The 27305-nt window shown below is 40.8% G+C and overlaps 2 protein-coding genes across 7 annotated transcripts in view; both read left to right on the top strand.

The window, feature by feature from the left end:
- Window positions 1-27305, top strand: part of DLGAP2 (DLG associated protein 2) — a 1048830-nt gene that overhangs the window by 168461 nt on the left and 853064 nt on the right. The gene's annotated exons all lie outside the window — the stretch shown is intronic.
- LOC142491867 (uncharacterized) lies at window positions 17762-22913 on the top strand. The gene is made up of 4 exons (XM_075594687.1): window positions 17762-17798; window positions 19751-20056; window positions 21448-21525; window positions 21889-22913. Exons 1-4 carry the CDS (start codon window positions 17762-17764, stop codon window positions 22911-22913), a joined length of 1446 nt encoding a protein of 481 aa, XP_075450802.1.

Raw genomic sequence — 27305 nt, 5'->3', positions numbered from 1 at the left:
ATCTCAAGTACCACAGGGTTCACAGAGCTGAAAATAACATGGATCAGCTTTGGAAATCCCTAGTTTAAAAAAACAGGGGAGTAAAATAGAAACGAGCAGTCGGGATCGCTGCTTTATATAACATTTCACTTGATGAATTAACCATATTTTGACTAGATGGGCCTGCAAACCATTCTTATTCAATCCATCACATGCATAGAAGTTCAGTTTTCTGCTGCTTCATAACAATATGTGATTTTCTGATACAAGTTGTGAAAAAAACATCAAAAGAATTGAAATGGGTTTTGCCGGCTGACTCTTTGTTGGTTTCTAGGGTAAGGGTAAATTAGGGTGAGCAGTGAGGTTGCAGATAGACGAGTTTCTAGCTAAATTCTAAAGTGGATTAATTAAATATTGTAAAAGTACATGTTCTTACATTAAATCCTTAGTACTCCTTTAGCCTCAGACCACAAAGGCAACAAAAAGATTTTACTTCCCACCTGATAGACGTTTCTCTTGATAAAGAAATTCACCCTTAGTGCGTGATTGCTATTTCCAATATGACTAGCAGTTTACACATTTCTCTAGTGTGGGACATTGGAAGTTTTGTATGGCCAATTTTTATCCCTTGCTGCCAGTCAATTTAGTGTAACATAACTGGATTCAAACAGCTTGTTTTTCAGAAGGAATGCCACCTGGCAATTCTGGGAAGTCTCCACTATTGTTTTAAACTTTTATAATTAATCAGACAGGCTTTACACCTTTAAGAAGTATGACTTTGCTATGAAATCTAATTTTTTTTTAAACACAGATTTTGTTTGTTGATAAAGCATTTAAAAACATATTGTAATGCTATCATCAGTGATGATTTCCTTTAATTTGAGTGCTGCAGCGTTGCAAAGACATAGGCTTGTATACTGCATACTGTATGTAGGCTTTTATTAACCTGGTTTAACTAACCCTTCATTTAACATGGTGACTTGCAAAATATTGAGATGTTTACACCAACATGGCAGCACAAACTAGTCCAAACGTCTGTGTGAGCAAATAAACAAATTACTCTGTATTTATTATATATTGTTATTAAATGCTGTGCCAGAGGAGCATTTAAAAATCTGCATAATGCAAACCCCTCCAAGTCATTTGCATACAATTAAAAAAGCTGTGTATAGGTAAACCGTAAATTCCACATTGTTACAAGTACAATACAGCAGAATGGAAAACCAAATAAAGAAATTGTATAACGGATCAATAAATAATTGTGGAACATACAGTACAAGCAAAACATGGGGATTTGGTAACAGTGAGTTGATATGGAGAACAATGACAGGTACTGCATTAGCAGTCAATCAAACAGCAGCTACTAAAGTGAGTGTTAGAGGTTACAGAAAGCTAATCGATGTACAGTATGGTGCTTTTCTTTTAACATGCTGTGCATGAACTAGAAAACATACAACACGGTGATGCATTGCAGAAAATATATATGATAAATACAAAATATATCAGTGGACTAAATGATTAGATGAAAATACATGTTCTAATTAATACATCTGTTAGCAAGACAAAGCAATTTCTCTTTTATCAGATGAAGTCTGTGGTAGTTTGAAGGTCAGCACACTGCAAGCAATCAAACATTAATGGCACTGAATGCCCATCCATACAAGGAGAATACCAAATCTAATAAATATGTCCAACAAGTCCCAAATGGGACTATACAAACCCGCACATCATCTTGAGTAGTTAAATATGAAATTATTAGATCATACCAAAGGGTTCCAGGGTCCCAACGTTTCGGTCCTGGGGGGATATGCTTCATGGATGCCTGGTTACAAATTGACAACCACCATTAAATATATATATATAAAAAACAAAGACAATGGACAGGTGGAGCCAGCCTGGTCCCCAGTGCGTATGTTGCTAAGCAACTTAGGTAAGCAAGCAGAGAGATACAGTGAGAAAGGGGCATGGAGGGGACAAAAGTAAAACAAAGTCTAATCTAAGCGGGCAACAAAAAGGACACAACTATGACACAACAAACAATAAACATTCAGTAGTAAAAGAAAGTAGGTCAATAAGTCTTTTGCAGACATAAATGTCGCACAACATTATTTTTTGTGACAGCACAAATACACAGCAGCCTGTCATCTATAGCAGTATAAGGAATTATTCACATACAGTGTAGTCAAAAAGAAGTATACACTCAAAAAAGTCCCTGTTAAAGGTTGCGAAGGAGGGGGTACACATGCAACGCGTCTAATAAATAGTTTTAATCCAGGGGAGCTCATATTCAAATTTTTGCTAGTACATTAATGGCAGATCCAGATTCAACATCTAGAAGTAGATAAGAAATTCCCGTAGTTATGTGGAGAGTCTTCAATATGTGGGATACAGTTAATTGTATATGTTAGGCATATCAACCCAAATGGTTATCACAGGTAAGTGCCAGAAGAGAGGAGGTTAGTACAGCTCCCAAGAGATCAAAAAAGTTAAAAAGAATAAATCATGGTGAGCCCCCCAATGGGGAGGGGCCTCTTGTAGCTGGTGTAACACGTAGCTCACCACAAACGAGGCGCAACCGCGGGCTTAGGTAGGGATTGGTATAGAACGCTGACCACAACCGCGAGGGCGCGTCTAGAGTGCAGGCCGGGGCAGGGTAATAGAAGACAGCATAAACGTGGTACTTGCCGGGTCTAGGAGTGTAGAGTAGTGGATCTTTGGGGTACGTAGCCGGAGTCAGGATTGGAGAGAGTAGAGTTGTCGTAGAGCCAAAGCCAGGGTCAATGCAGGAGCGAGCAGCGTCGTCGTATCCAAAGCCAAGGTCAGCGCAGAAGAATATCACAAAGTCCAAGGTTCCAGGCAAGGTTAAGGCAGACAGTCATGTAGTAGCGAGGTTCAGCGTCACACACAGAAGTTATGCTCAGCAGGTATGAGAGTACAGAGAGCATATTTAAAGGGCCTCCCACTAATGGGAGGTATCCAGGAAGGAGAACTGCCGTTTCTGATAGGCTGCTGGATCGCGCAGGTGCGTCCTATTTCACAGCCAATTGAGACTGTATCAGAGAGTGCGCGTGCGCCGCGCGCAACCCGCGCATCACGCTGGCGACCCTGTTGCATGCCGTCAGTGCGCGCCACGACACCCACGCCAGTACGGGGGCGGAGACTAGAGGCGGGGCCTGCAGGGACAGAGGAGTATAGTTGCACTGTGTAGCTCTGTCAGGATGGGGGCGGGAACGAGAGGCAGGGACCGCAGACCGCCGGGGAGACCATGCACCGCGCATGCGTCATGCATTAATGCCAGAGGACCGGGAGCACACCCTGGGCCCAGGAACAGCGGAGACTGATGGGACCCGCACAGTGCCCACGCGCAGTGCGTAAATACCATCGTTGGATTGCCTCTCTTGAGTCCCACAGGAACCAGACGAGCGAGTAAGGGTTAAGGGGACAGAACCGCCAGAATGGCGAATCCTCACAGCTGGTAGTCACACGGGGGTCCCTCATATTTTGATATGAGATACAACTAATCGGGTTCACAGAAAACAGGATAGTTTCAAATCCTCATACAAACCTGTGGGCACACTTCCTGGGGAGGAATTGAAAAGCAGCAGGTAATTAGGCATTTTGTGGGATGACATCAGATACCGTCTTTAAAATTTATGCCAATTTACGAGCTTGGAACACTTTGCCAACAGGTTTGAACACAATTTTGAAACTACAGTGTATCTAATATGTTAGCCCCTTCCCCAATTCTACTGAATGCAAGCATGGTGCATTATCTATGTCCCGCTGTACTATGCCAGTGGGAGTAATAACATCTGCTCGCCGCACTGTACACTCACGCAAATTATACCCTTACCGCACTGTACACTGAAACAGAGACCAAGTGTGAGTAGGGAGAGGGGGTGACATGTGAGGGGAAAGAGTAGGTGACATGTGGGAGCGGAGAGGGGGTACCATATGGTAGAAGAGGACGAGCAGTAGGTGACAGGGGAGCAGTGGGTGATACCGTCTCCTCTGTGATTGCTCGCCACCACCACATCATCATTCTCCTTTCTGTGTCACGCATGTGGAGCTCTCACTCCCTATATGAGGCTGAACAGTGCTGGGGTATATAGTTGTTTGCAAACTCACAAACATGGCTTCTAGATTATAAGGTGTTTATTGCACAGTAAAGCACAGAGTATGATCATACACACAAAAGTCAAATGAGACTCTCTGCCAAAACAGTGTCCAGGCAGGCTTTATATACATTTTCAATTCTTTTGTTCAAAATAGGTTACCAGTCAGAATATACTAACCACTCCTTAATTCTTAAACCAATCATCTTCAGATCATTAAAACATGGTTAAAACTAGATTAAAACAGCTCTCTATAGGAACCAAGTACTTTGTGATACCATGAATGGGGGCGTAAACTACAGCGCCTATGCACTAAACTCCTATAAGCCACTTATCGCCACCTTATCACCAAAAAACCTACTGCGATTCAGTAAGCCCCGATAAGTCAGCGATAAGAGAGCTTTCCGGCAAAAAACTTTGCGCAGAAAAAAAACATTGCCAAACGTGCGGCTATAAGCCACTTATCAGCACTTATCGCCAGCTTGTCAAACTTGTGCTATTCTAATAGCCCCGATTAGCTTATCGAGGCTAATCGCAGCTCTAAAATTGAAATTTCCTCTCTAAATAGTCTCGCCAGGAAAAGTTGGCAAGTAGGTGTTGAGATGCTACCGATAACCGGCATTTTTCCTGCATCGGATTGATGCCGGGAGACTTCGGAGAGAATATCTATTAATATCAGCACCGGAGATCCCCGGCATCAATTTGATGCAATAACAATGCATTTACAGGCAACTTCATTACCTTAGCGGGTAACTGCTAAGGTAATGAAGGGGTTAAAGAACAACAGCAGCTTTATTGGCAGCAGAGGGGGTGAGGGAAGGGGGTACTTGGCCTTTCACTCACCCTCTCTTCCCCAATAAACATCACAATATGTAATAAGCACCAATACATAACCCTCCCCGTGTACGCCCACATAAAACCATTTTTATTTATTTTAACACAGGATTGATAACATAGGCCGGCGGGTGTCCCCGGGTGGTCCCTGTGGGCGTCCGGGGGTCCTCGGGTGGTCTTAGTGGGTCCCCGATGGCCTGCGGTACCAATCCAGTTGTAAAAATAAATAAATATGGCATACACTTTAATCAATACACCTCTCCCCCCTCCCCCCCAAACACATACAGTATAGTAATGGGCAAAAGAACTATTATCCAGATATGGATAATAGCTCATGTGCCCATTATTAAAACAAACATTAGCCAGTCAGCAATAATAATGTAAATAAAAATCTTTCCACTTACCCCTGCCATTATGAAGGGCGTCTTCATCAGCATACTGCAGGGCCATGTCCTCCGTTGCCAGAAATAATACATGAAATAAAACAATCTAATAGCCCCTAACCCCTCAATCACCTTAGCGGTTATTATAGTAATTAAGGGGTTAACCCCCATCCCCCGCTTGCCACTCGGGTGGCCTAACCACCCAGCCCGGACCTACTATACCCACCCTGTATCCATTGATTGGCATAGTGATACATCATACCCATATAATATGGTCATTATAAGCCACTATACCACTCAATGGTCACCCTAATAAAAAGACATTAAGGCCCAAAATACACAATAATAAAAAATACACAAGCACCAAAACAACACAATTCAATAAACAAAAACAATAGCCAATTAAGTGCAGGAGCCAACACAAGAAATAATTAATTAAAAACAGCAATCAATCTGATCCAAACATATAAACAAGCCAGCAAAATGTCAAACAATTAAAGCCAAAACATAAACTCAAATAGAAAAAACAAAACAATATAAAACAAGCATTTGCCAAAAAAAAAACCCATTGGCTAGTACTGTATTTGTCAGATTAGTACATTATCTGTCAATGGGCAATGAAAAACATAAATTAAATAAGATCCAATCCAAAAACCTGCAAAAAATTACATTAACATACATTCATTATGTAACTTAACTTTAGAAGCGTTGGCCCTCCGAATCCTGGGGTATCATGAAGCTCTCGTACCGCGACGTCATCAAACTCAATCCGATGCCATCCACCATGAAGATCCGGACAAGGTAACCAAATTCTTCTTTCTTTCATCTTCTAACACCTTCTTCTTTCTTGATCTGTAATTATTTCTTGCTTTTCTTCATCTTCTTTCTTCATCTGTTAATCCAAAAAACCCAATGGTAAATCCTCAACACAATGTTGTCTCGTCGCCTTCTTGAGCTCAAATGAGGCATCAAGGCCTTAAATATGGCCTATGACGTCACATTTTTGGGTCATATGGTACAGCTCCAATCTGATTGGATGCTGTATCATGTGCCCGCCTCTTCTTTTTGAAGGATGTGACGTTATCTCCAAGGGAGGTACGTCACATCCTTCAAACCACATAGCTATATCACATGGTTTTAAAGCCAATGGGTTTGAAGACAATCCCATTGGTTACTGTACCATGTGATAGGTTGCATGAGTTTTAAAGGATGTGACATCATCCTTTAAAGAGATGTCTTATTAAATATAACAAGAACTCCCAATTTTCATCATTACAAACAGTAATTCATTTTCAGGGAAATTTGCATTGCTCATCAATATCAACAATATACTATAACATAAATCATGCAATTGCCATTCTGTGTGCTTTGTTGATGCAATTCTTTTGGGACATGCAGCAATGCCAGCAGTCCTACTCAATTGCTTATGATCAAAGTGGTGCTAATCACACTCTCATTTGTCAGACTATTTACTAAAGTTTCACAGATGCAAAGCTGTGATAAAACTAGGGCAAAAAACAGTGCACAAAACAGCACCATATTTATCAAGGAAATGGAACCCCATTAAAAGCAAATTGGATTTTTGAATTCCATAAATCTGGCACAGTTCTTTTACACTAGGTGACAGATAAAGGGTTAATAAAGCACAACAAATACTGTGCTAAAATCAAGCTGCTGCCTGAACACCTGCGTTTTCCCCAAACCGCAATTACATAAACCTGAACCAAGAAGTGCTCGTGGCACAAAGTGACCAAATATAAACAGTGCAATGTGCAAATAAACCCAGTGATAAATAGCACTGAAAACACATAATACTGTCACTCCATATGTAGAACTCCTCAGGTGCGTGGACTCTTGGTTAACCTCATATGAAGAAAAGAACAGAAATGCAGAGGGTATAGTGTATTAACATTTACTCATGATGACAAACAACACAGGGGGGGAGGAAACAAACTCACACTCTCCCCGTTGGTGTATAAGTAAGAAGTTACTTTGGGCGCCCTTCAACCCTTCTCCCGAATTGACTGCTCCCAAATCAGCTGCTGAGCTCCGTTCTCCTCCATCAGCGCATTTCACCCGCGCTCGGAGTCCTCCGTCCGTTTCAACACGTCACAGCCTCCCCAGCCAATCCGGATATGACCCCAGTCGAAGTCTTTGGACGAAACATGTTGGGCTTTTTGACTCTCTGAGGCCACCATATTAACCCTATACTATCCGGATTGGCTGGGGAGGCTGTGACGTGTTGAAATGGACGGAGGACCATAAATGTAAATGTAAATACTCTGCATTTCGGTTCTTTTCTTCATATGAGGTTAACCAGGAGTCCACGCACCTGAGGAGTTCCACATATGGAGTGACAGTATTATGTGTTTTCAGTGCTATATATCACTGGGTTTATTTGCACATTGCACTGTTTATATTTGGTCACTTTGAGCCACGAGCACTTTTTGGTTCACTTTTACACTAGGTATAACCCAGTTTTGCAGCCAGGAGACTTTAATAAATATACCCCTTAAAGCTGCAGTTCAGTCTTTTTTTTTTTTTTTTTTAATTTATTTTTTTACTTCAATAGTTTTATGTGTGCAATCTCTAATTACCTAAAGAACTGTATAGCTGCAGGTTAATTCGTTCTCCATGTATTGATTGGCAAAATTTGGTGACATCATTAGTGAAGGGATCTGTTTTTCTTCTGCTTCTTTCTCTCAGTGGAAGCTCATGAATATTCATGAGCACTCCTGCACTGACATGTGCTAGAGGGAGGGCAGGGCTGATAAAGGGGTGTGCCAGGGCTTGTGACAGGACATGAAGGGGCAGTGCCTTAGCAAATGCTTGTTAAAATAGAATACAAGAAAATTGGTCTTTCAAAGTTGTTTTTTTAAAAACAGAAAATGCTAAAAGTATTTTTTCTTACTACTGAACTGATTTATTAAAAAAAACCAGACATGACTGAACTGCAGCTTTAATCTTTAAATCTCAGTAGTTCTTAATGTGTTTAGTGCAAAATGCATTTGTCATGCAATAAGTTATGCCATGTGTTCGAGTACATTTCCTCCCATGATATTCTAATTTCCCTGGCTTTACTGTAGTGTTTTACCCACCCCTCAATGGTCTATACAGTATATGAAGAGACCAAATGAAAGGTGAGATCACACACTATTTGGGTAAAAAGGTGTATCATATCATATGTAACCAGTAGAGATGTGCAAATGTCTTCCAGTTTGCTTCACTGAGGAAGTATTGGTGAAACCCATTGGGTGATCACCTTAGGAGAACAGAACTCGGGCAGTAACACTTCAGCAACACAAGGAACCCTTTCTCAGCTATCATGAATGTGTGAGCAGGTATGTTGATTGGTGCTCAATAGGAGGAAAAAGAAATACCTAGAATTGGCACAGAACTCCCAGGTGCCAGGTAGATTTGTGAGTTTAGCTTATTCCTTAATTTTTTTAATGTCGTTTAAAAATAAGGAGGTACTGGCAATATTGTGTTGCATTATGCCATGTATAATAAAAGGACGATGCATAGATTGATCACTGAGAGGTAGTTATAACTGTAGGACTAGCAAGTGTAGATAACTGGTTGATAGCTGTACAGTACTTTGACCCCTTAGGGTGCTAATCTCCTGCTACACACTGCTTGTATAGTATATTTGCAAGTGTGCTCAGCAATAGCGATGTACCGAGTACCCGGAAATTACCCGGACTCGGCACAACAGGACTGGAACCGACTTCGGGTAATTTCTGTTCTGCTCAGATCACTTACTTGCAGCTGGCGGCAGAGGGTGAGGAAGACCACTGCGGAGGGTGAGGAGGACCACAGCAACATCGTGAGAGCAGCAGCAGACATCCTGGTGGTGTTGGTGACAGCGGAGGAAATTCTTGTTGAGCCGGTGGGAGCAGCGTAACACATCACAGCTGATGCCGGTGGGAGCCAGGGAACATGTGATTGGACTATAGAACAGAAATACCCGGGCGCTACCTGTAAATAGTTAAATGCTGGATATGGGTATAATAACAACCTTGGTAGTGGGCAAGGTCTCCCTCTGTTTCTTTTCCTCCTGTGACTCTAACGACCCCAAAGGAAGATCTACCCAGGATCCTTCAAAGTAAAGGAGACAAGAGAAAGGGATGGGGGAGCACTGGTGGAATGATAGAGTAGGGTACAGTCTGGTTCAGGTGTGTGAGACTCTGAAGCATTAAAGTGGATGTTTTAAATCTAAAATAGTTTTAAACACTCACATGGCCTTGTGCAAATGCTTGCGCATCAAGGTATCTTTACATCCTCACTTCTTTGCCTTGTGGATTCGATCTCCGCCTCTCATCTGAGCTCTTCCTTTCTTTCTTCTTTGGTGTGATGTCACCTTCTTTATCTTGTAGATTCGATCTCCGCCTCTCGTCTGTATTTTTCCTCTCCTTCTTCTTTGGTGTGGTGTCACCCTCGGAATAAATGCATAAAATATGAACAAAATATATGTGCAAGGGAACAATATAGCCAGAGGTTTAAAACTTTAAAATATAAAATTTAAAAATTTTAAACACTCACACGGGCATGTGTGGGTGCACTCTAAGGGGTGGTATCTTTGGACTCCAGGAGGCAGTCCCACTGCTTCAAAATTGTATGGCAGGTAGTAGGGGAAAAGAAAAAAATATATCAAAGTATTACTACTCACACGGCCAAGTGTGAGTGCACACTTGGAAAGGTATCTTTAGTTGTTCCTTCTATCGTCCCTTTGATGGTGATTTCTCTCTCCCAGAATGATAAATGAAGTTATAAGCCCAAGGAGTTAAGGCTACAGTCTTTATTCAAAATGAAAATAAACAACAAACGCACCGCTTACTCAACTAGTGAGCTGCGGTGTGGGGTAAGGTAAAAAGCCAGTCTCTAGGGGATGTTTAGCAGGGCTCGTGGTGCTGCAGTTGGACTCTCTCCGCGTCCGGATGGAGCTCTGCACTTCCCGTGTCCTACTCCCGACGGTGGCCGCAACAGGTCAAAATAACTGGGGGATTTTGAGCAACGCGTTTTGTCCTATGGGCTTCCTCAGGCTCCGTAGTTAGTCACTTAGACCAGCTGTTTTTAGAAGTAAGATTGAGGGGGGGAGTAGTAGTCTGGACGGCCGCAGTATATAAAGGAGGAGCGGCCATATCCATTCTAACTACGGAGCCTGAGGAAGCCCATACAGCGAAACGCGTTGCTCAAAATCCCCCAGTTATTTTGACCTGTTGCGGCCACCGTCGGGAGAGGTGGAGATCGAATCCACAAGGCAAAGAAGTGAGGACGTAAAGATACCTTGATGCGCAAGCATTTGCACAAGGCCGTGTGAGTGTTTAAAACTATTTTAGATTTAAAACATCCACTTTAATGCTTCAGAGTCTCACACACCTGAACCAGACTGTACCCTACTCTATCATTCCACCAGTGCTCCCCCATCCCTTTCTCTTGTAACATGTGATTGGAGCAGGAGTGTTACTATTGGACAGCCGGGGAGGAGCTGTCTGTCTGCTGCTGCTCCCACGATGTTGCCGTGTTCCTTCTCCCCCGCCACAGCGTTCTTCCTCACCCTCCTTTGCCGGCTGCAGGTAAGCCAAAGCGACCCAGCAATCCACAGGATCCGGTACAACACTACTCGGCAGGATAACAATGTCTCCATCAGCTATACTAATGTTATGAGTACAAAGGATTTACTCATAGTGCTGTGGTTGCTACAGTATCACGTTTGCTGCTGTCAAACACTCATACAATGTAGCAGTTATGTATCTTGCTGCATTTATCACCTATTTAGTATCAACGTATACCAAGTAGGGATTTTCTACAGAGAGCCATATTAAATTTACATTTATTTACTGACATGTTTCTCTGTGATATACTGTAAGACACAAACCATTGGAATCAAATTAATAATAGTTATTTGTCTACTTATGCACAGGCATACGTTCAGGGAATGTCCCCTTTAAATCAACTTCAACAGCATGTATCTCTGCTTTCTGAATTTGTAGCTTGACCACAATATTGCTTGAATCCCCCTATTTTTAAACTACATAATAAAAGTTAAGTAACAAACTATACCCACAAATCTATCTGATACCTGTGAGTTCTGTGCCAATTCTAAGGATTTCTTTCGCTTCTTTTAGTTTTTGTCTTGTTCAGTATGAGACAGACGTTGGAGCATCTTACTCACTTCTGCGCCCCCCCCCCCCCCCCCCTTCCCATCTCATATACCCAAAGGGCTTAATGAAAATACTCATTATTCTCATAAAAACATGTGAGCTAATCCTTTGGATTAAATATATATATTTTTTTAAATACACAATTTTTGGTATTATTTCCCCCCCAATAAACTAACTTGGATTTTGAGCTGATTAGGACAGAGAAGCCCAGTGACGAAGGCTACTAACATGATCTAACTCTGATTGCATGTCTCACCAGTTTTTAAGTGTTATTAGCTTGATTAACAATACTACACTATATATTTTTTTCTATTTCCCCATGCTCCCACGCTCTCAAACTATAATATTCTGAACTAACAGGGACCCCCAAGGGGGGTTACTAGTCAGCCTGCAGGCATATAGGAAATGATTATATTTGTGATGAGTAACATGCATAGCTGGGTATGTACAATTCACTAATTAGCATCTAAATGGTTATTGACTTTATTGTATATTATTAATTATATTGTGGTTTGATTTATTATTGTTTTTTAATACTTAACTAAGGTTGACTAATATTTCCAGAGTAGGATTAAGGGTTTTTAGCGCCACTTTTTAGTATAATTTTAGTAAAATATTTGACGACGTACTTACAATGATACTTATTTTTTCTTGAAACTGGATACCAGTAAAAAAATACATATTTAGTTATTTCATCGCCCAAATAAAGGCATGTTGTAAAACTCAATTTGAGCATATGTAATATTGATGTTACTGCAAATTAGCATTGAAGCAATAGAAATAGATGTATCTGCATTCAGTATAACTGTTTTGCTTACAATGTATATTTATACAAAAGCTTAGAAATTGTTTTAGGCAGATCTAGGTTATTGGCTTGGACTGCTTCTAAGCACCATTATTAATAACAATGCTATGAATAACCCTTTGCAACTCCTTTGAGGGTGAGATCATTGGAATGCATTTTCTTTTTGCTTGAGGTGCGGATTGAAGCTATGGAAACTGTGTATATTAAGCTACTAATTTAATTACTTACAACAAAACAATTGTTTTGCTATGCACCTACCTTACTTAAATGGTTAATATTGATGTGTGTACATACAAATACACACAGATACCCAGCGAGCTCTAAGAAACCCCAAAAGTTACCACATAATATATATATATATTATATATAATATGAAAATCTATTCGCAGCCAGCACACACATAAACATTAGGAAATCCAGATCCTAGTCCCATAGAAAATCATAAAAGATGTATATTACCAGATGATGGTCCAGTAAGGAGAGACAGCACACACGGGTAGAAATGCAAAAGTGTATTAAAACACAAAAACCAACGTTTCGGTTCCTACAAACGAAACCTTCCTCAGGTTCCGTTTGTAGGAACAGAAACGTTGGTTTTTGTGTTTTAATACACTTTTGCATTTCTACCCGTGTGTGCTGTCTCTCTTTACTGGACCATCATCTGGTAATATACATCTTATATATAATATGTATATAAGGGGTGATTGGAGTGCTACTGGGCGGTGGCTAAATGTATACAAAAAAAACAGAGAAGACCAAAGCTACATCGAATATGACAAAAATACACAGTGAAATATCTATATATATATCTCTTGAAAAAGGGTAATTTAGTTAAACCCTTTGGCCACAGCATTTTAAGCCTGCAAGCCACATCAATGCATGACCAACTATTGCAGGTTCTAACACTAACTGATAGAAACTTTGTTAAAGTCCTTTGTGGACGAAATGCGTCAGAGTGCGCTTGGAGCTGTCCGTTTTTTCTTAGGAAATCTAATTTTTTCTATCAGTTGTGTTTGGTACATTTTTTCCTGCAGTGCACCGCTTTTCTAGCATTTTTTGTACCTTACCTACTTTGGCTGCAGCACGCGTCACCGGGAGACGAACTCGCTGTGTTTTATTAGGGAGGATTTCCTACACACCAGTTGTTGGTCTCAGCGTGATAGCAGGTATCGTGGGGGCTGCGGGATTAGGGAGGGTTGGAGCGGCTGGGCGGTTCAGTTACATTGGGCAGCTTGGCAGCTCTGGTTCTTCCCCTCCCTTGTGTATATTACCCCTCCCCCCAGCCTGTGTATATATGTCCGCAGTGCCTTTTGAGACCTGGTGATATATATCTTCAACCTGTGATTCCGTCCAGACGTGCATATATTATTGGATTTAAGGATGTTATGATATTGGATTTTTTCGTTAGCGTTACTTGAGCCTTAGTGCTTGGGGTTCACGGCCCCTCGCTTCTATTTTTGAAGTGAACAACAAGCTTCTTTTTGGTAGGCACTTACATTTAAAAAATGCAGGTAGAGGATTTAGTGAAAATGACTTGAATATAAGCTACAGATTTGCTTCCGGAATTCATATATAATGTACAAAATATGATTATAGTATTTTTCATTTTACTCTCATCTGAACTGTTATTTGATTAAAAAAAAAGCCAGCCTTCTTAGAAAAGCATGGCAGAAAGTGCACATTTCTACATTTGAACTTGAAAGCATGCAAAATCCCCACACTGTCACTGAAATGGAATAATCATGCATTTCTAAAAGCAGAGTGTCTGTCAATATTTACCCTTAAGCAACTATACACTGAGATTCATTCCACTACAGGGATTTGTTACAGTAATTTGGCAGCAACGTTTCTATTCTTTTATTTGATTGTGTGTGTTTAATTTAGTGATCATGTCTGTCTGCAATTACCAAATGGCCATTACTTACCTTGCATTATTCCCTTTGGCCTTCATTAGCCCCTTTACTTTATTGTCTGTTATATAATCAGAGACTATTATCCGCTCATGGCCAGTTCTCCCGGGGCCTGCAGTATAGATGAAGTTTTTACTTGGGTCCCAGGAAACTTGTTTGTTAAGTGGGGGACTGGAGGGGGTGGCGTTTGGGGGGTAAAGGGATGAGGTAGCTTTCTGTGAGCATGGGGTGTGGGAAACGCATCAGAACCAATTAATGCAGCAGGAGGAGATTTGTAGAGCAAGAGGCCTGCTCCTCTACCAAACTTGGGCCAGCTGTCCCAGCTTCACCCCCCCCCCTTTTGGCGGTCCTGATTATTATATTATAATCTGACAGAAATAGCCCTGACCTAATTTCCTAAATCTCCCTCTCATACAGTTCCTTTGTGTGTCCACCGGGTGTGCAGCGGCTTCTGTCTTCTCTTGGTTCTCCTGTGTTTCCATGTCTTCGGTCCTTGCCAACCTTTATAGTTTCCTGTCTTCTGTTTTTTCTTGCCTTTGTTTTGTGTTTCCTGGACTTCTCTGCCCCAGCCTGTTCCTGATCCCTGATTCTGCATTTGTTCATTCCTTGCTAATAAAGGTCCTTGCCTGTAATTATTCTTGTCCCAGTCTGTTCTTTGCCCTGTCCCTTTCATAGCCTCTGTCCCTGCCATAGCCCCGGTCCCTGCCATAGCCCCGGTCCCTGCCATAGCCCCGGTCCCTGCCATAGCCCCGGTCCCTGTGGATCCCCTGCTGCTGACCTCTGCCTGTGACCTAGACTACGATAATTGCCGCCTGCCCTGGACCTGTGCCTGTTACCCAGACTAAGCCTCGCCTGACTCCTGCTGTTCTGGCCACTGAGGTCCAACCTGCGCCTGAAGTCCTGACATCATCTCTGTCAAAGCAAACACTAGTTAATTATCCTAAATTGAAACTGAGTATCTTATTCCATAAAAGGAAAACTAGATGTATTGAGACTCTTAAGTGAGTTTGTGGTAATGTGACAGCAGTGAAATTATTATAAGAATAAGCTACAAAACATTGCCTTGAGATGTTGGTTACTTACTGCAGATGTAAATTAATGGTAAGCTATGGTTCTTTTTATACGTTTAGAATGTATTGCTTTGGCAATTCTATCAATGAATGCCGACAATACAATGGTGAAGTGTGAAGTGGCTGATTTTACTTCTCAAATCTCCGGGTAATATTTTGTAAGATATTTGGTCTAAAATTAAATAGGTTGCAATACTTTATTTTTCACATTTTTGAATAATAAAAATAAAGACTGCACAAATTTTTTTGTCAACAACATTAAAAATTCCGTGGGAGATTCAAGTGCAGTAATTTGTAACTTTGCAACTTTTTCACCTGTGGCAAATTTTCATCGTTTACAATATTTGCCAACTTGGATGAGGGTTTCATCCATCTCTAGTAGTACAGTGTAAGTGTTACTTAGTAAAACAATTTGAGGAAGCCCTGTTCTTCTTTCTGATTGCAAACTCAAAAAAAATGTCTGTGTTACACAGCTTAGCATACTGTACTTTGATTAAACAAATCATTGAAAGATGAACTGACTCGCACTTAATTATTACGCTCATTAAATGTGTCACTCATGTATTACTTAATAGCACGGTAGGTTCCAATGCTTTAATAAAGGCATTGCAATAGTTATTTCAGATGCTAGCTTATGTCACTGATATAATGTTGTACTGTTGGTGTTTATTAGAGATGTGAGATTTTTTTTTTCAAGTAAGTTCTTAAATCAGACAACATTTGCAAGTTGTTTTCTCACAAAAAAATGTACGTAAAAAACAGCAACATTTGCAAAATGTTAACCAAACATTATAGCAAATTGCCAAGGATTACTTGGCCCTTTATGTACTGCGATTTTCTCAATATTTTGGGAAAAGTTACAACATTTTGTGGAAATATTGCATTTCGCCAGATTTGCATGCATTCCTGTGCACAACAGTGTGTACTTTCACAAAAAACATATAGTTAAAGGAAAAATCACAAAACAAAACGTGCAGATTACATTTGAGTACATTCACACATCTCTAGTGTAACCCTCTATTCCCGGCAGATAGATTAATGATGGGCGCCAAGAACTTTTATAGTACAAACATCTGTTGATAATGCTCCACATATAAAACAGACTTTACTTAAGATATTAACTGGTAGAAAACAATATAGTTACTTTGTGCTTCTTCCCCTGGTTACTCTCACTCCTATGCTGGGGAGGTACTTATGCTTGTTTCCCTTAGTAATAGTAAGACCTCATCGAGGCTCTTCGCTTGCGTGCTGAGGCGCGCTGAGGCGCAGGGAAAGCGGGTGCTTTCCCTGGCCTTGCGGTTGCTTGCCCTGCGCTCCATCAGGGGGCGGGCCAGTGGCGTCACGGAGCTGGTTCGCCCCCATTGGGCGAACCGCTCACGTGACCGGCCTGTCGCGCCGGCAAGCGGGGGAATTTTAAAATCTGCTACGACCTATGCTTCCGCACGCTTGCGGAAGCGTAGGCGAGCCCCTACTAAAGCCGCTCTAATTGCGGCTGTAGGGGCTCAGTGCTGAGCGGGAGCGCGCGTCCGCACGCTTCAGCAATCAAGCAGTTAACATGGCCGAGGCCTTAGATTGACAATCTCCTGCATAGTGTCAATAGTGCCCCATCTCCAGTGGACCTATGCTGAGAATAAACTCTGCCCTCGGGGATCAATATCCCCACTCTGTGTACTGCCTACCTCGTCCATGCATATTGAATTGGGAGTTTACTTCGGACTTTCTGGTGGGGCTGATCCGATTATGCTCCGGAGCTACTACTCTGAGAGCTCCCTGCTGAGCACATGGTTACTCCTCTTCTCGAATAAGCACAATCAAGGGCCATTACTATAGGCACTTACTATATAGGGCATGTTTATTAACTGAAATAAATAAATGGTGACAGGACATCCTTAATACACATCACTATGCATACAAACCTAACTACAGGACTCATGGTGAGGCGTCAGTATGAACTCTGAGGAACCTGCTTCCAGAACATTGGGAAGATCTATATACACCCTTCTATCTCCCTATAATGACATCACTGCTCATAAGACATACTGGGGCGTGGCTATCCTTTATGCATACTGATCATACATCACATGATGGGGAGGGTAGTAACCTGAGTGATCCTACACAGTTAACCCATTAAGGCTGTTAAACCCGTATACTAACCAATAGTCCCCAAAAGGGGGGCTACAGTAATGTTTATGTTCAGAAAGAAAGAAAACATTGTGGTTGCAGCTATCCCACAGGTGCTCTGTAAAATGCATGTTAGGTGGAAGTAAATGGCACTTTCTAAAAAGCCATTTCAGGATTTCTCCAGCCATTCTTTCTTTTAATATGATGGCAAGTCCAAGACACCTGCTTGTATTTATGTACATATATATGACAGGGAAGACACCCTGCCCCTTCTTCATATGCAGACTGCCTCTGCCTGAGCCAGTTCTGGGTTTCCAGTATACTGGGAGCTACAAGACCTATGGGGATATGTATAAAAAGTAGTGCAATTTGTGCCAAACATGGAGCATCTGTGTCAATTTGTCAACAGCGACATATGTACGAATCTTTCAAATGTATCTTTTTACGTTTGGCACAGACCTCTTCGGAGCCGAGACTCGCGCCACCTAAACCTGGTAGATTTATTTGTCACCGTTAGTGGAGAAACTTTTGTATTACTGCGCTGACTCCGCCCCTAATTACTATAACCACTCCCCAAAATGTGCTTAGCACAAGGGGAGCAATTGTCCAGTTGGCGACACTTATACATATCCCTCCTAGTTTCTCACTTCGAGGTACACTGGATTAAATAACCAGGCTGCCAGCCCTATATTAGGATAGAGGCAGGAAGTTAAGGGCAGACTGCAGGAGAAGGGGGTAGCTAACTGCACATGGCTCTTCTAAAACTGATCACCGGCTTTAATCCTAAAGACCAGGTCTTGGACTAGTGCTTTCTACTCTGTAAACCCTGTAACCGGGATTAGCGCCTGGGAAGTTAACAGTTAGGACTAAGGGCCTCATGCAGTAAGCGACGATTATGTGAAATCGGCAAGCTTATCGATTAGTCATGTTATTGGCGTTTTTCCCTCTCCGTATGCAGTAAGTGCCGAATACATTCAAAATCAACCAGAAAACAAATCCGCCCACTCTCACGATGATGAGCCGATCACACACAGGTGTATCGGCGTGCGTGGCGGGGTGCTGTTAGGTTGCACAATCACAAATCTTGCTGAATCAGGCGAAACAAGCATGTTTTTGATTGCGCGCCATATTTAAAGGCAACGTGTACTGCTAATCATTCTCTGTGTTGTTGGGAGTGAGAGAGAGAGAGAGACGCACAGAGCTGGACGATTGAAGATTTGCATATTGACTGAGAGACTTGTTGTGTATTGGGTGAGCTTTGTCCTTTGTTGTTTTGTTTACATCTTTGTCTTGTTTTATATGTGGAAGTGGGTCGTGTGATTGCCTGTACATTTCTTGTCTGTTTTTTGTGAGTGCTGGAAGTATGCCCGCAAAGCGTGGGAAGAGTGATGCTGGTGGGAGTGGGAGTGCTACTCATGCGAGTACGCGTCGGAGTGAACGTTCTGTTCAGGGGAGTGATGTTGCTGGTGCACCGAGTGGTGTTGCTGGGAGTGGGAGTGCTGTTGTTGGGAGTGGGAGTGCTGGTGCTGCGAGTGGTGTTGCTGGGAGTGGGAGTGCTGTTGTTGGGAGTGGGAGTGCTGTTGTTGGGAGTGGGAGTGCTGTTGCTGTGAGTGGGAGTGCTGGTGCTGGGAGTGGGAGTGCTGTTGCTGTGAGTGGGAGTGCTGGTGCTGGGAGTGCTGGTGCTAGGAGTGTGAGTGCTGGTGCTAGGAGTGTGAGTGCTGGTGCTAGGAGTGGGAGTGCTGGTGCTAGGAGTGGGAGTGCTGGTGCTGGGAGTGCTGCTGGTGGCGCAGTTGCTGATGGGGTGTCTGGTGGTGGCGTGCTTGCTGGTGGCCAGCTTTTGGAGGCTCTTCCATTGGAAGAAGGAGAGTCCAGTCAGCACCAGCCAAGCTCTGACCCTAAACCTGCTCGGAAAAAACGTGTGGAGAAGCCACGTAATCCTCGCTTCAATGACCAGGAAAATAGGGCTCTTGTCACTGGCATTCTGGAGCACTATGACAGTCTCTATGGACATTTAGTAGGTAAGTGTAACTTTACATTTATTATTCAAATACATGTGATCCTAGGTCATCTGAGTTTTGTTCATATGCAAATATGGGTACACAATATCTTTCTATGTTCATTAGTGTGGAAACACAGCTTTTTATCATGCCTTACAAGGACAAATAAACACAGGCGGTCAATTTGCCAGAACTGCATACAATATGAATGCAACCTTGCTTACATGTATAGGTTTAGTAGTGAATGCTCATGTGCTGCACATATTACACATAAAACAGCATGTTTGCTATCTCTTGGAACAGCTAGCAGTGTAGGAAACTGGTGCTTATATTATTATTAATTTACCTCATATCTTTTATATGTTTTTCAAGGGCGGACAAGTGCAGCAAGCAAAAAAGAAATGTGGGACACAATAGTCATTGGTGTCAATGCCTGTGGGAATAGTGTCAGGGACAAGTATCATTGTCGGAAAAGATTTGATGATATTAGGTCCAAATTGAAAAAGAAAATACAAGACCAACGCGTGCATGCTACTGGCACTGGAGGTGGGCCCACACCACAACGTCTCATATTGACTCCATTGGAGGAGCTGCTTCAGCCAAAATTACTTACCGTCGTCGTGGAAGGCTTGGCTGGTGACCGTGACATTGGAATTTATCCGTCACAATTTCCAGCAGGTGATAAATATTACTGTACTAGGCGTGTCGTTGCTTACAGTTATTTTGCATATTTACACTGCTTTTTATACTGTCTTCACAATATAAGCATACCTGCATCTATATATGTATATGTCTGATTCTGTATATATATATCTCAAAATAGACATATATGTAGTAGTCCTACTAAAAGCAGTAACTAATATAGCACGTGCCATTGCGTGCTCATTTACATGTGAATTCCCAAAATGCATAGCTGCAGTGGAAGCAATTGATGGTGGGCGAAGATGGGGAACAACAGGGTAGTACACATGTGTAACACATGTTCATGAGAAATTATTAGTAGCTACAGGTACAGAACAGAAATATGTATCATATTATTGTGTATTTTATTGATTTTACTCCGACAAACATGACATTACTGCCTATTTTAAGCATGCATCAAAGAAATTGCATGTAACGGCCTACAAACATCACTGGCACTAACACATCTATAGTTGCTTATGAAAAGGTCCATTTTTGCTTTATGTCATATACAGACAGCATAATGAGGCACACGTATCATATGTTATGTCATTGTTTTCATAACTTAAACACTGCAGATGACTACTTAGCTCATCTACCATTGTGTTAAAGCAGCTGCAATTAATATCTCATCACAGCATACACTTCAACAGAGGGGGTGGGGTTCAGCACACACACTAATTACAGCCTCATTTCACGGTCAACTTAGTTCACACCATTTGCACCTGTTTCAAGTCATTGAAAGGTGTGGCTGATTAGGCTTTTTGGGGAAGGGAATACCTTTCTTACAACCTGAATAGCACAACTGAAGTTAATCACACTCATTTGAAAGCTTAACTCTAGCTACTAAATGCCCCAACAACTCATTACTTATCAAAGCGTACGTCACACATTAGTTCACTCATATCTATAGTTGAACTACTATCAAAGACACATTATCACACACTGCATGTGTTGTCTTGTTGAGTCACAGCCACATTCAGGTGTGCCACATCTTCGATTAATGTACCACACATATCCTCTACCAAAAACAACACTTTTTGCAATATGACCACCTTCATGATAACCATTGTGAATGGTCATCTCATGATAGTTATGTACATTATGATACTGATATCACTACACAACATATGATTTTTATGTACTCATTTAATCTATTTATCCTCACGCATTACTGCAGAAACATAGTATGTTGTATGTTAGGGAACTCAAAAATTCTAAGTACACAGGCATGTACAGTGTTATTACAACTATTTATGTTCACTTTCACACACATTTTCGGTTAAGGAACTGATGTTGTTAGTTAATCATAAATACAGAACATACAATAAGTGTTTGTTCAATATTTACACATGTAAATGTAAAACTTATGTTATTGTTATATATAGTTGCCCCTGGAGGACATGTGTCACCTGAGATGGAACAAGTGTCTTCACCTGGGTCAGCCAGCTCAACACTACTAGAAGGTGAGTGTATCATTTGCTGGCCATATAATATGTGCTCTTCTATATGTTATGTTGTCATGTGCATTATTTGTTTTGCACATCTTCTTTAAATAGGATTACTTAGTGTCAGTGAAAATTAAGTGTAAGGCAACATGTATTGTGTTAGTGATGTTAATTATCATGTAGGACTTCTGAGTTTAGAGCAACTTTTCATTCATTCATATTTCATACTGAGTCCAAACATTATTCGTAAGTCAAGGTAGTTTTTAATGAGGTTATAAAACGTATGCTAACATGTTAGGTGTTACTTAGGACACAGTACAATTACATAGTAACACAGCATACATTAACATGCCATTTAATAATGTGTACATTTCTTTTTAGAACATCATGGTGATGAGGATGATGAGTATGATGAGGATGACGCCACAGAAGAGACTGAAATACAATCATGTGACCATGAAGAGGTGCCAATAGAAACTGTTGTACCGCCAAATCGTCCATCAACTTCCACATACGATGCAATTGTAGCTTCAGAGGGAAAAATAGTGGACGCAGAAAATCGTCGCCATTCAGACATGATGACAGTGCTGGAAAGGATGATTGGACTGCAGGAAGAAACAGTATCACAATTGGCACATCTCCACAGAGTCTTCATTGAAGTGCCTAAACAGTTGCAAAAAATCAACACCTCATTCGAAGCATTAGTTGTTCAGCAAACACAAGCTAATTACTGGAGAATGACTAATGTACCACAATTCAACACCTCCCAGCCAGGATCTGTTCATGCAGGTCAGTTTTCACCACATTCATCTGATATGCATTCACCAGGCCCAAATGTTACCGGTCAAGTAGCAGACATTGCTGTGCAGGTTCCTGATGACATCCTACCGCTGCCATCTGTACAAATTCAGCAGCAGACACCTACAAAGGAGGCGACAAAAACAAAACAAGACACACATGAAACAGACCAACCATCACTTGTGCAGTGTCTACCAACTTGCTCACATGTGTCACTGGGCACAAGCCCTGTCCGTGAACAGTCACTACCCAAAAGCCCTGTAGGTGAGTCGCTGCCCAAAAGCCCTGTAGGTGAATCGCTGCCCAAAAGCCCTGTAGGTGAATCGCTGCCCAAAAGCCCTGTAGGTGAATCGCTGCCCAAAAGCCCTGTAGGTGAATCACTGCCCACAAGCCCTGTAGGTGAGTCACTGGCCACAAGCCCTGTAGGTGAGTCACTGGCCACAAGCCCCGTAGGTGAACAGTCACTGGCCACAAGCCCTGCCCGTGAAGTGCCAGAGGCCACTCAAAGTGGCTCTGTTGTGCCTAAAGTTGGTGGCAAAAGAAAAAGGAAAATTCAAGAGACAACAAGCAGGCCTGTTACTCGCTCGCAAAAGGAACAAAAAAAATAAATGTTATAATTCAGAAAATATGTGTTTGGCCTTGTTTTGTTGACTTCAGATTATCTAATTACTATTGTATGTATGCTGAAGACTGTGTTGTTTCCAAACTTTCAACTATGTTCTTGTACACGTGAAGTTTTGGAAATGTTAACACTCATAATTAATTGTGTTATAAATATTTATGTTGTAATCGTCTGTTCAGTAATGGTCCACCAGGAGCCAGTTGCTAAGTTTAGAGAAGCTGCCATTGACTTTGCAGCAAAACATTGCATTTGGGTGTGTTAATTGATGTAAGAATTGCATATGCATATTAGTCACATGCAATTATTAAAACACCTAAGTAAGTGCAAACATCTTTCTTGTACGTGTACAGCAGGATTATGTGTAAATTATTACTTACCTTTGCCTTGCTTGGCCATTGTAATTTTGTCCTTTAATCAGTTGTGTGTTCGTTTCTATAACATCTCAGAATGTATAATAATATATATACACACACACACACACACACACACTGAGTGAGTGTGAGTGTGAGTGTGTGAGTGTGTATATATATATATATGTATATATGTGTATATATATATGTATATATGTGTATATATATATGTATATATGTGTATATATATATGTATATATGTGTATATATATATGTATATATGTGTATATGTGTATATATATATGTATATATGTGTATATATATATGTATATATGTGTATATATATGTATATATGTGTATATATATATGTATATATGTGTGTATATATATATATATATATATATATATATATATATATATATATATATATATATATAGTACTATATAAACTGGTATACACAAACTAATACACTTCATGCTTCCTTGTGAAAGCACACTATTTTAATAATACAGGCCTAATGTTTGAGAAATATCCTACTGTAAGTATGAGACTCTAACAGTATTGTGCTTAAACAAATGTTTATTACTTCATTCAATCATGTTTCTCACCATTTAAATAGGTTTCATACAAGGTATACTTAATGCCATCAATGTTGTGTGTACTCCTGCAATATAAAAAAAAATAAAATATTATATATAAATATATATATATTTTTATAAGAGATATATTTATATATATATATATATATATATATATATATATATATATATACACACGTATTTAAACTCATGCAGACAGGGAGTTAACTAGACTTTCACATACACACAGAAATGTAAGCGGGGAAAAAACATTTCTTTTTGCAGGTGTGTTTTTACTGATATGCCTGGCTAAGAAATATTTTCACACACTGGTCTTTGTTAGTTTTCAAAAAAACACTATGTGAACGCATTCACAGTCTAGGGATGTTTTTCACAAACGAGATAAAAGAAGGAGAAATGTTTCTCCCACAGTCCCATATCACGAACCACAACTGTTAACCCAATTAGACAAACAAATCCAATTGGCGTTTGAAATAAGGAGTCAAAGTAGTTACTTTTGTTGACCTTGACAAGGAAAAACAGGAGTTTGTTAGCCATTCAGCACATTCATTTTGATGAGCAAATAACACAGACCTGCACACAGCTTTTGTGCTACTCAGACATGGCTGATGAATTCGTTAACAATATTAATCCCCTTTTAGGGTATAAGTACATGATCTGTGAAGCCATCTTGAACAGTCGCGGACAGAAAGCAAGCACACGCCAAATCGATGATTTCATTCGAGCAAAATATCCTTATTACCAAGACAGTAAGCATGCACGGAATTTTAATTCCTCAATAAGATTCACTTTATCAAGTAATGACTTTTTTGAACGTGACCAGGATAAGCTACAACACACCTATGGTTTCTGGAAGATTGCCCCGGAAAAACAATTTATCCTGAAAGACGGCACTTATATTGTCGTGAAAGGCATATTTATTCCTAATGGCAATAGCAATGTATCCGCTACTACTGATCCGTTTGAATCGATACGTGCTGCAATATCTGCAGCCTCCATTCCTGAAACCCACATTGTACAAGAACAAAAGTACTATGATTATGTACCAAGCCTTTCAGCTGAAATTGCATTGGAATGGGAACCGGAAGAAATGAACCTACCTCCCGACCAATTATTTGAAGAAAGCAGTGGCGATTCCTATGAGCGCATCCTGGAGGAGATATGTGCCATACTGGATTCAGCGGTTGGGTTAAGCGTGGATGAAAATGGCTTGCATTTCTGGAGCGACCAGTTGCAGCCAGGCGAAGAGTTAATTCTAGAAGAATGGTAAATATAACAATCGTTATGCGTTGACTCTGCGTTTAAATTTTTTTTTTTTTTGTAACCACCATTTTCACTTTCAATGCGTGGATACAGCGTAACATTGCAGACTGCATAACATGTAGCGATCACAAACAAATTGTTTCCTAATACAATATAGTAGGACCTGAAAGAGTAGTACACATTGCTGACGGAATAAATATACGTACTTTCCTATCCCTTTAAACATATTAGCAACATTTTACCATTACTCTAACACATACCTGTTTTGTTATCATGCAACATCTACAACATTGAAAACCGGGTCCACCACGTATGACGTGGGACCCTTGTCATGGGCCAAGGCGTCCTTAAAAAGGATTAGTGATGTAAGTCCCGCCCCCAAGCGACGTGCGCGCCTCAAAGCCTATTGGCTGTCATGTTTTGTTATAGTAACGGTAACTGCAGTGTGTGATGCGTGCGGCTCAGTGTTTGTAGGCGTACCCTGGGCGTTAGCCGAATGTTAATTGAGTGGGAGGAGTGTTAGCGTGCGTTTCACGCTGGCTTAACATGACGTCACACGTATTGCATTTGCGCATTGTGTTATCGGCCGTGCTTTCTGTTCAAACACGTCTGTTTAAAAAGAATACAGATGTACTCGTTTAGAACGAATGTAGTTTCGTCTTCATTGTATTTGAAATAAAGATGTTATGTTTACTGGTATTTTCAACATGTATTGAACGCACAACGTACGCTTTGTTTTGCGCATGCGCTAACAGTTAGTGGAGCCAAGCGTGAAGTGCGTGCGCACACAAAGATGTGCGCGCACATCTTTCAGTATACAGGCAACGTTCACTTCTTATACATAGTTATGCCTGCTACAAATTTAAAGAAACATTACATACTGATGAACAGTTTTACTTCTAACATATAAGTGAGTGACGTGTGTATCTACACAATCATATAGAGCTGCGTAACGCGTTGTCACGGATGCATATCTAGTAAGGTGCCATCTTTGACCATCATGTGTTTGCTGTATTTCAGAGATGTCGGGGAAGATACAATCGGATCAATGTATGATTTCAGAAGAGTCTACCTTTATATGAGATGATTGTGAGGAGGAGCCACCGACTACTATACTACATATGGAACTAATTTTATATTGCTTGCAGCGCTTATTAACAAACAATTAAAAATGTGATACCCTTATGCCTATATTGCATAAGCACTTAATTAACATAATGATGTTGCAAAAGAGTGCCTCATGAATTTTTATTGAGTGTTCTTTAATGACTACTAACATTTTATGACATGGTGTGTTTTATATATAACAACCATTCCCACTCTGCTAACACATTTGTGTATTCTAATATGTAATGGAACGTATGACTGTCGAAACTATGTAACAATAATAATAATAATATGAGCATGTTCATGTATAGGGCTGCTAGTTGTACGCAGCGATTTACAGACACATGTTTCAGCCTGAGGTCCCTGGCCCGTGGAACGTACAAATGTTTTTTTGCCGCATGAGGCACAGGGAGATAAAGTGACTTGGCCAAGGTCACAAGGAGCCCACACCGGGAATTGAACCAGACTCCCCTGCTTCAAACTATCAGTGCCAGTGTGTGTCTTTACTCAGTGAGCCACTCCTTCTCCCAATGTAAAGGACACTTACAACCAAGTAGCCATTTATTTTTAAAATCTCTTGTTACATGGGTATGTAGATAAAATGGTTTGGGACTGTAGCAAATAATGTTACTGGCCAGATGTTATGGTCCCCTCCAATGCATGATGTTCTGAATATGACATCACCATCATGTTATGAAGTACGTTTCTGTGTATATTTCATTAACCTAACTAACTATAGTTTACTGTGTTTATTAATCGTTTAGAAATACATAGTATAGTCAATATGATGATATAAGCTACCATAATAAAGCTGGTGTTATCATTTGTCGGTGTTATACATGGATCCTACACCAATTGATAGAGACACAAACAGTTGTCTTAAAAAGTGTGTCTATGCTAGTGATGAATGTGCTCCCGTAAGTAAACAAATAAGTACAGTTATCCCCTTTTCTCCAACCACCTCTATATTACATTAATGGAAATTATAAGGAAACATACATAAAATGTGATGAAATGTGAGTAATCATTTTGTAATACAATGCACATGAAAGCTCAAG

This window comes from Ascaphus truei, chromosome 4 (assembly GCF_040206685.1).
Source record: "Ascaphus truei isolate aAscTru1 chromosome 4, aAscTru1.hap1, whole genome shotgun sequence".
Classification (NCBI taxonomy): Eukaryota; Metazoa; Chordata; class Amphibia; order Anura; family Ascaphidae; genus Ascaphus; species Ascaphus truei.
The sequence above is the reverse complement of the archived record's forward strand: the minus strand, read 5'-3'. Positions and strand labels throughout refer to the sequence as shown.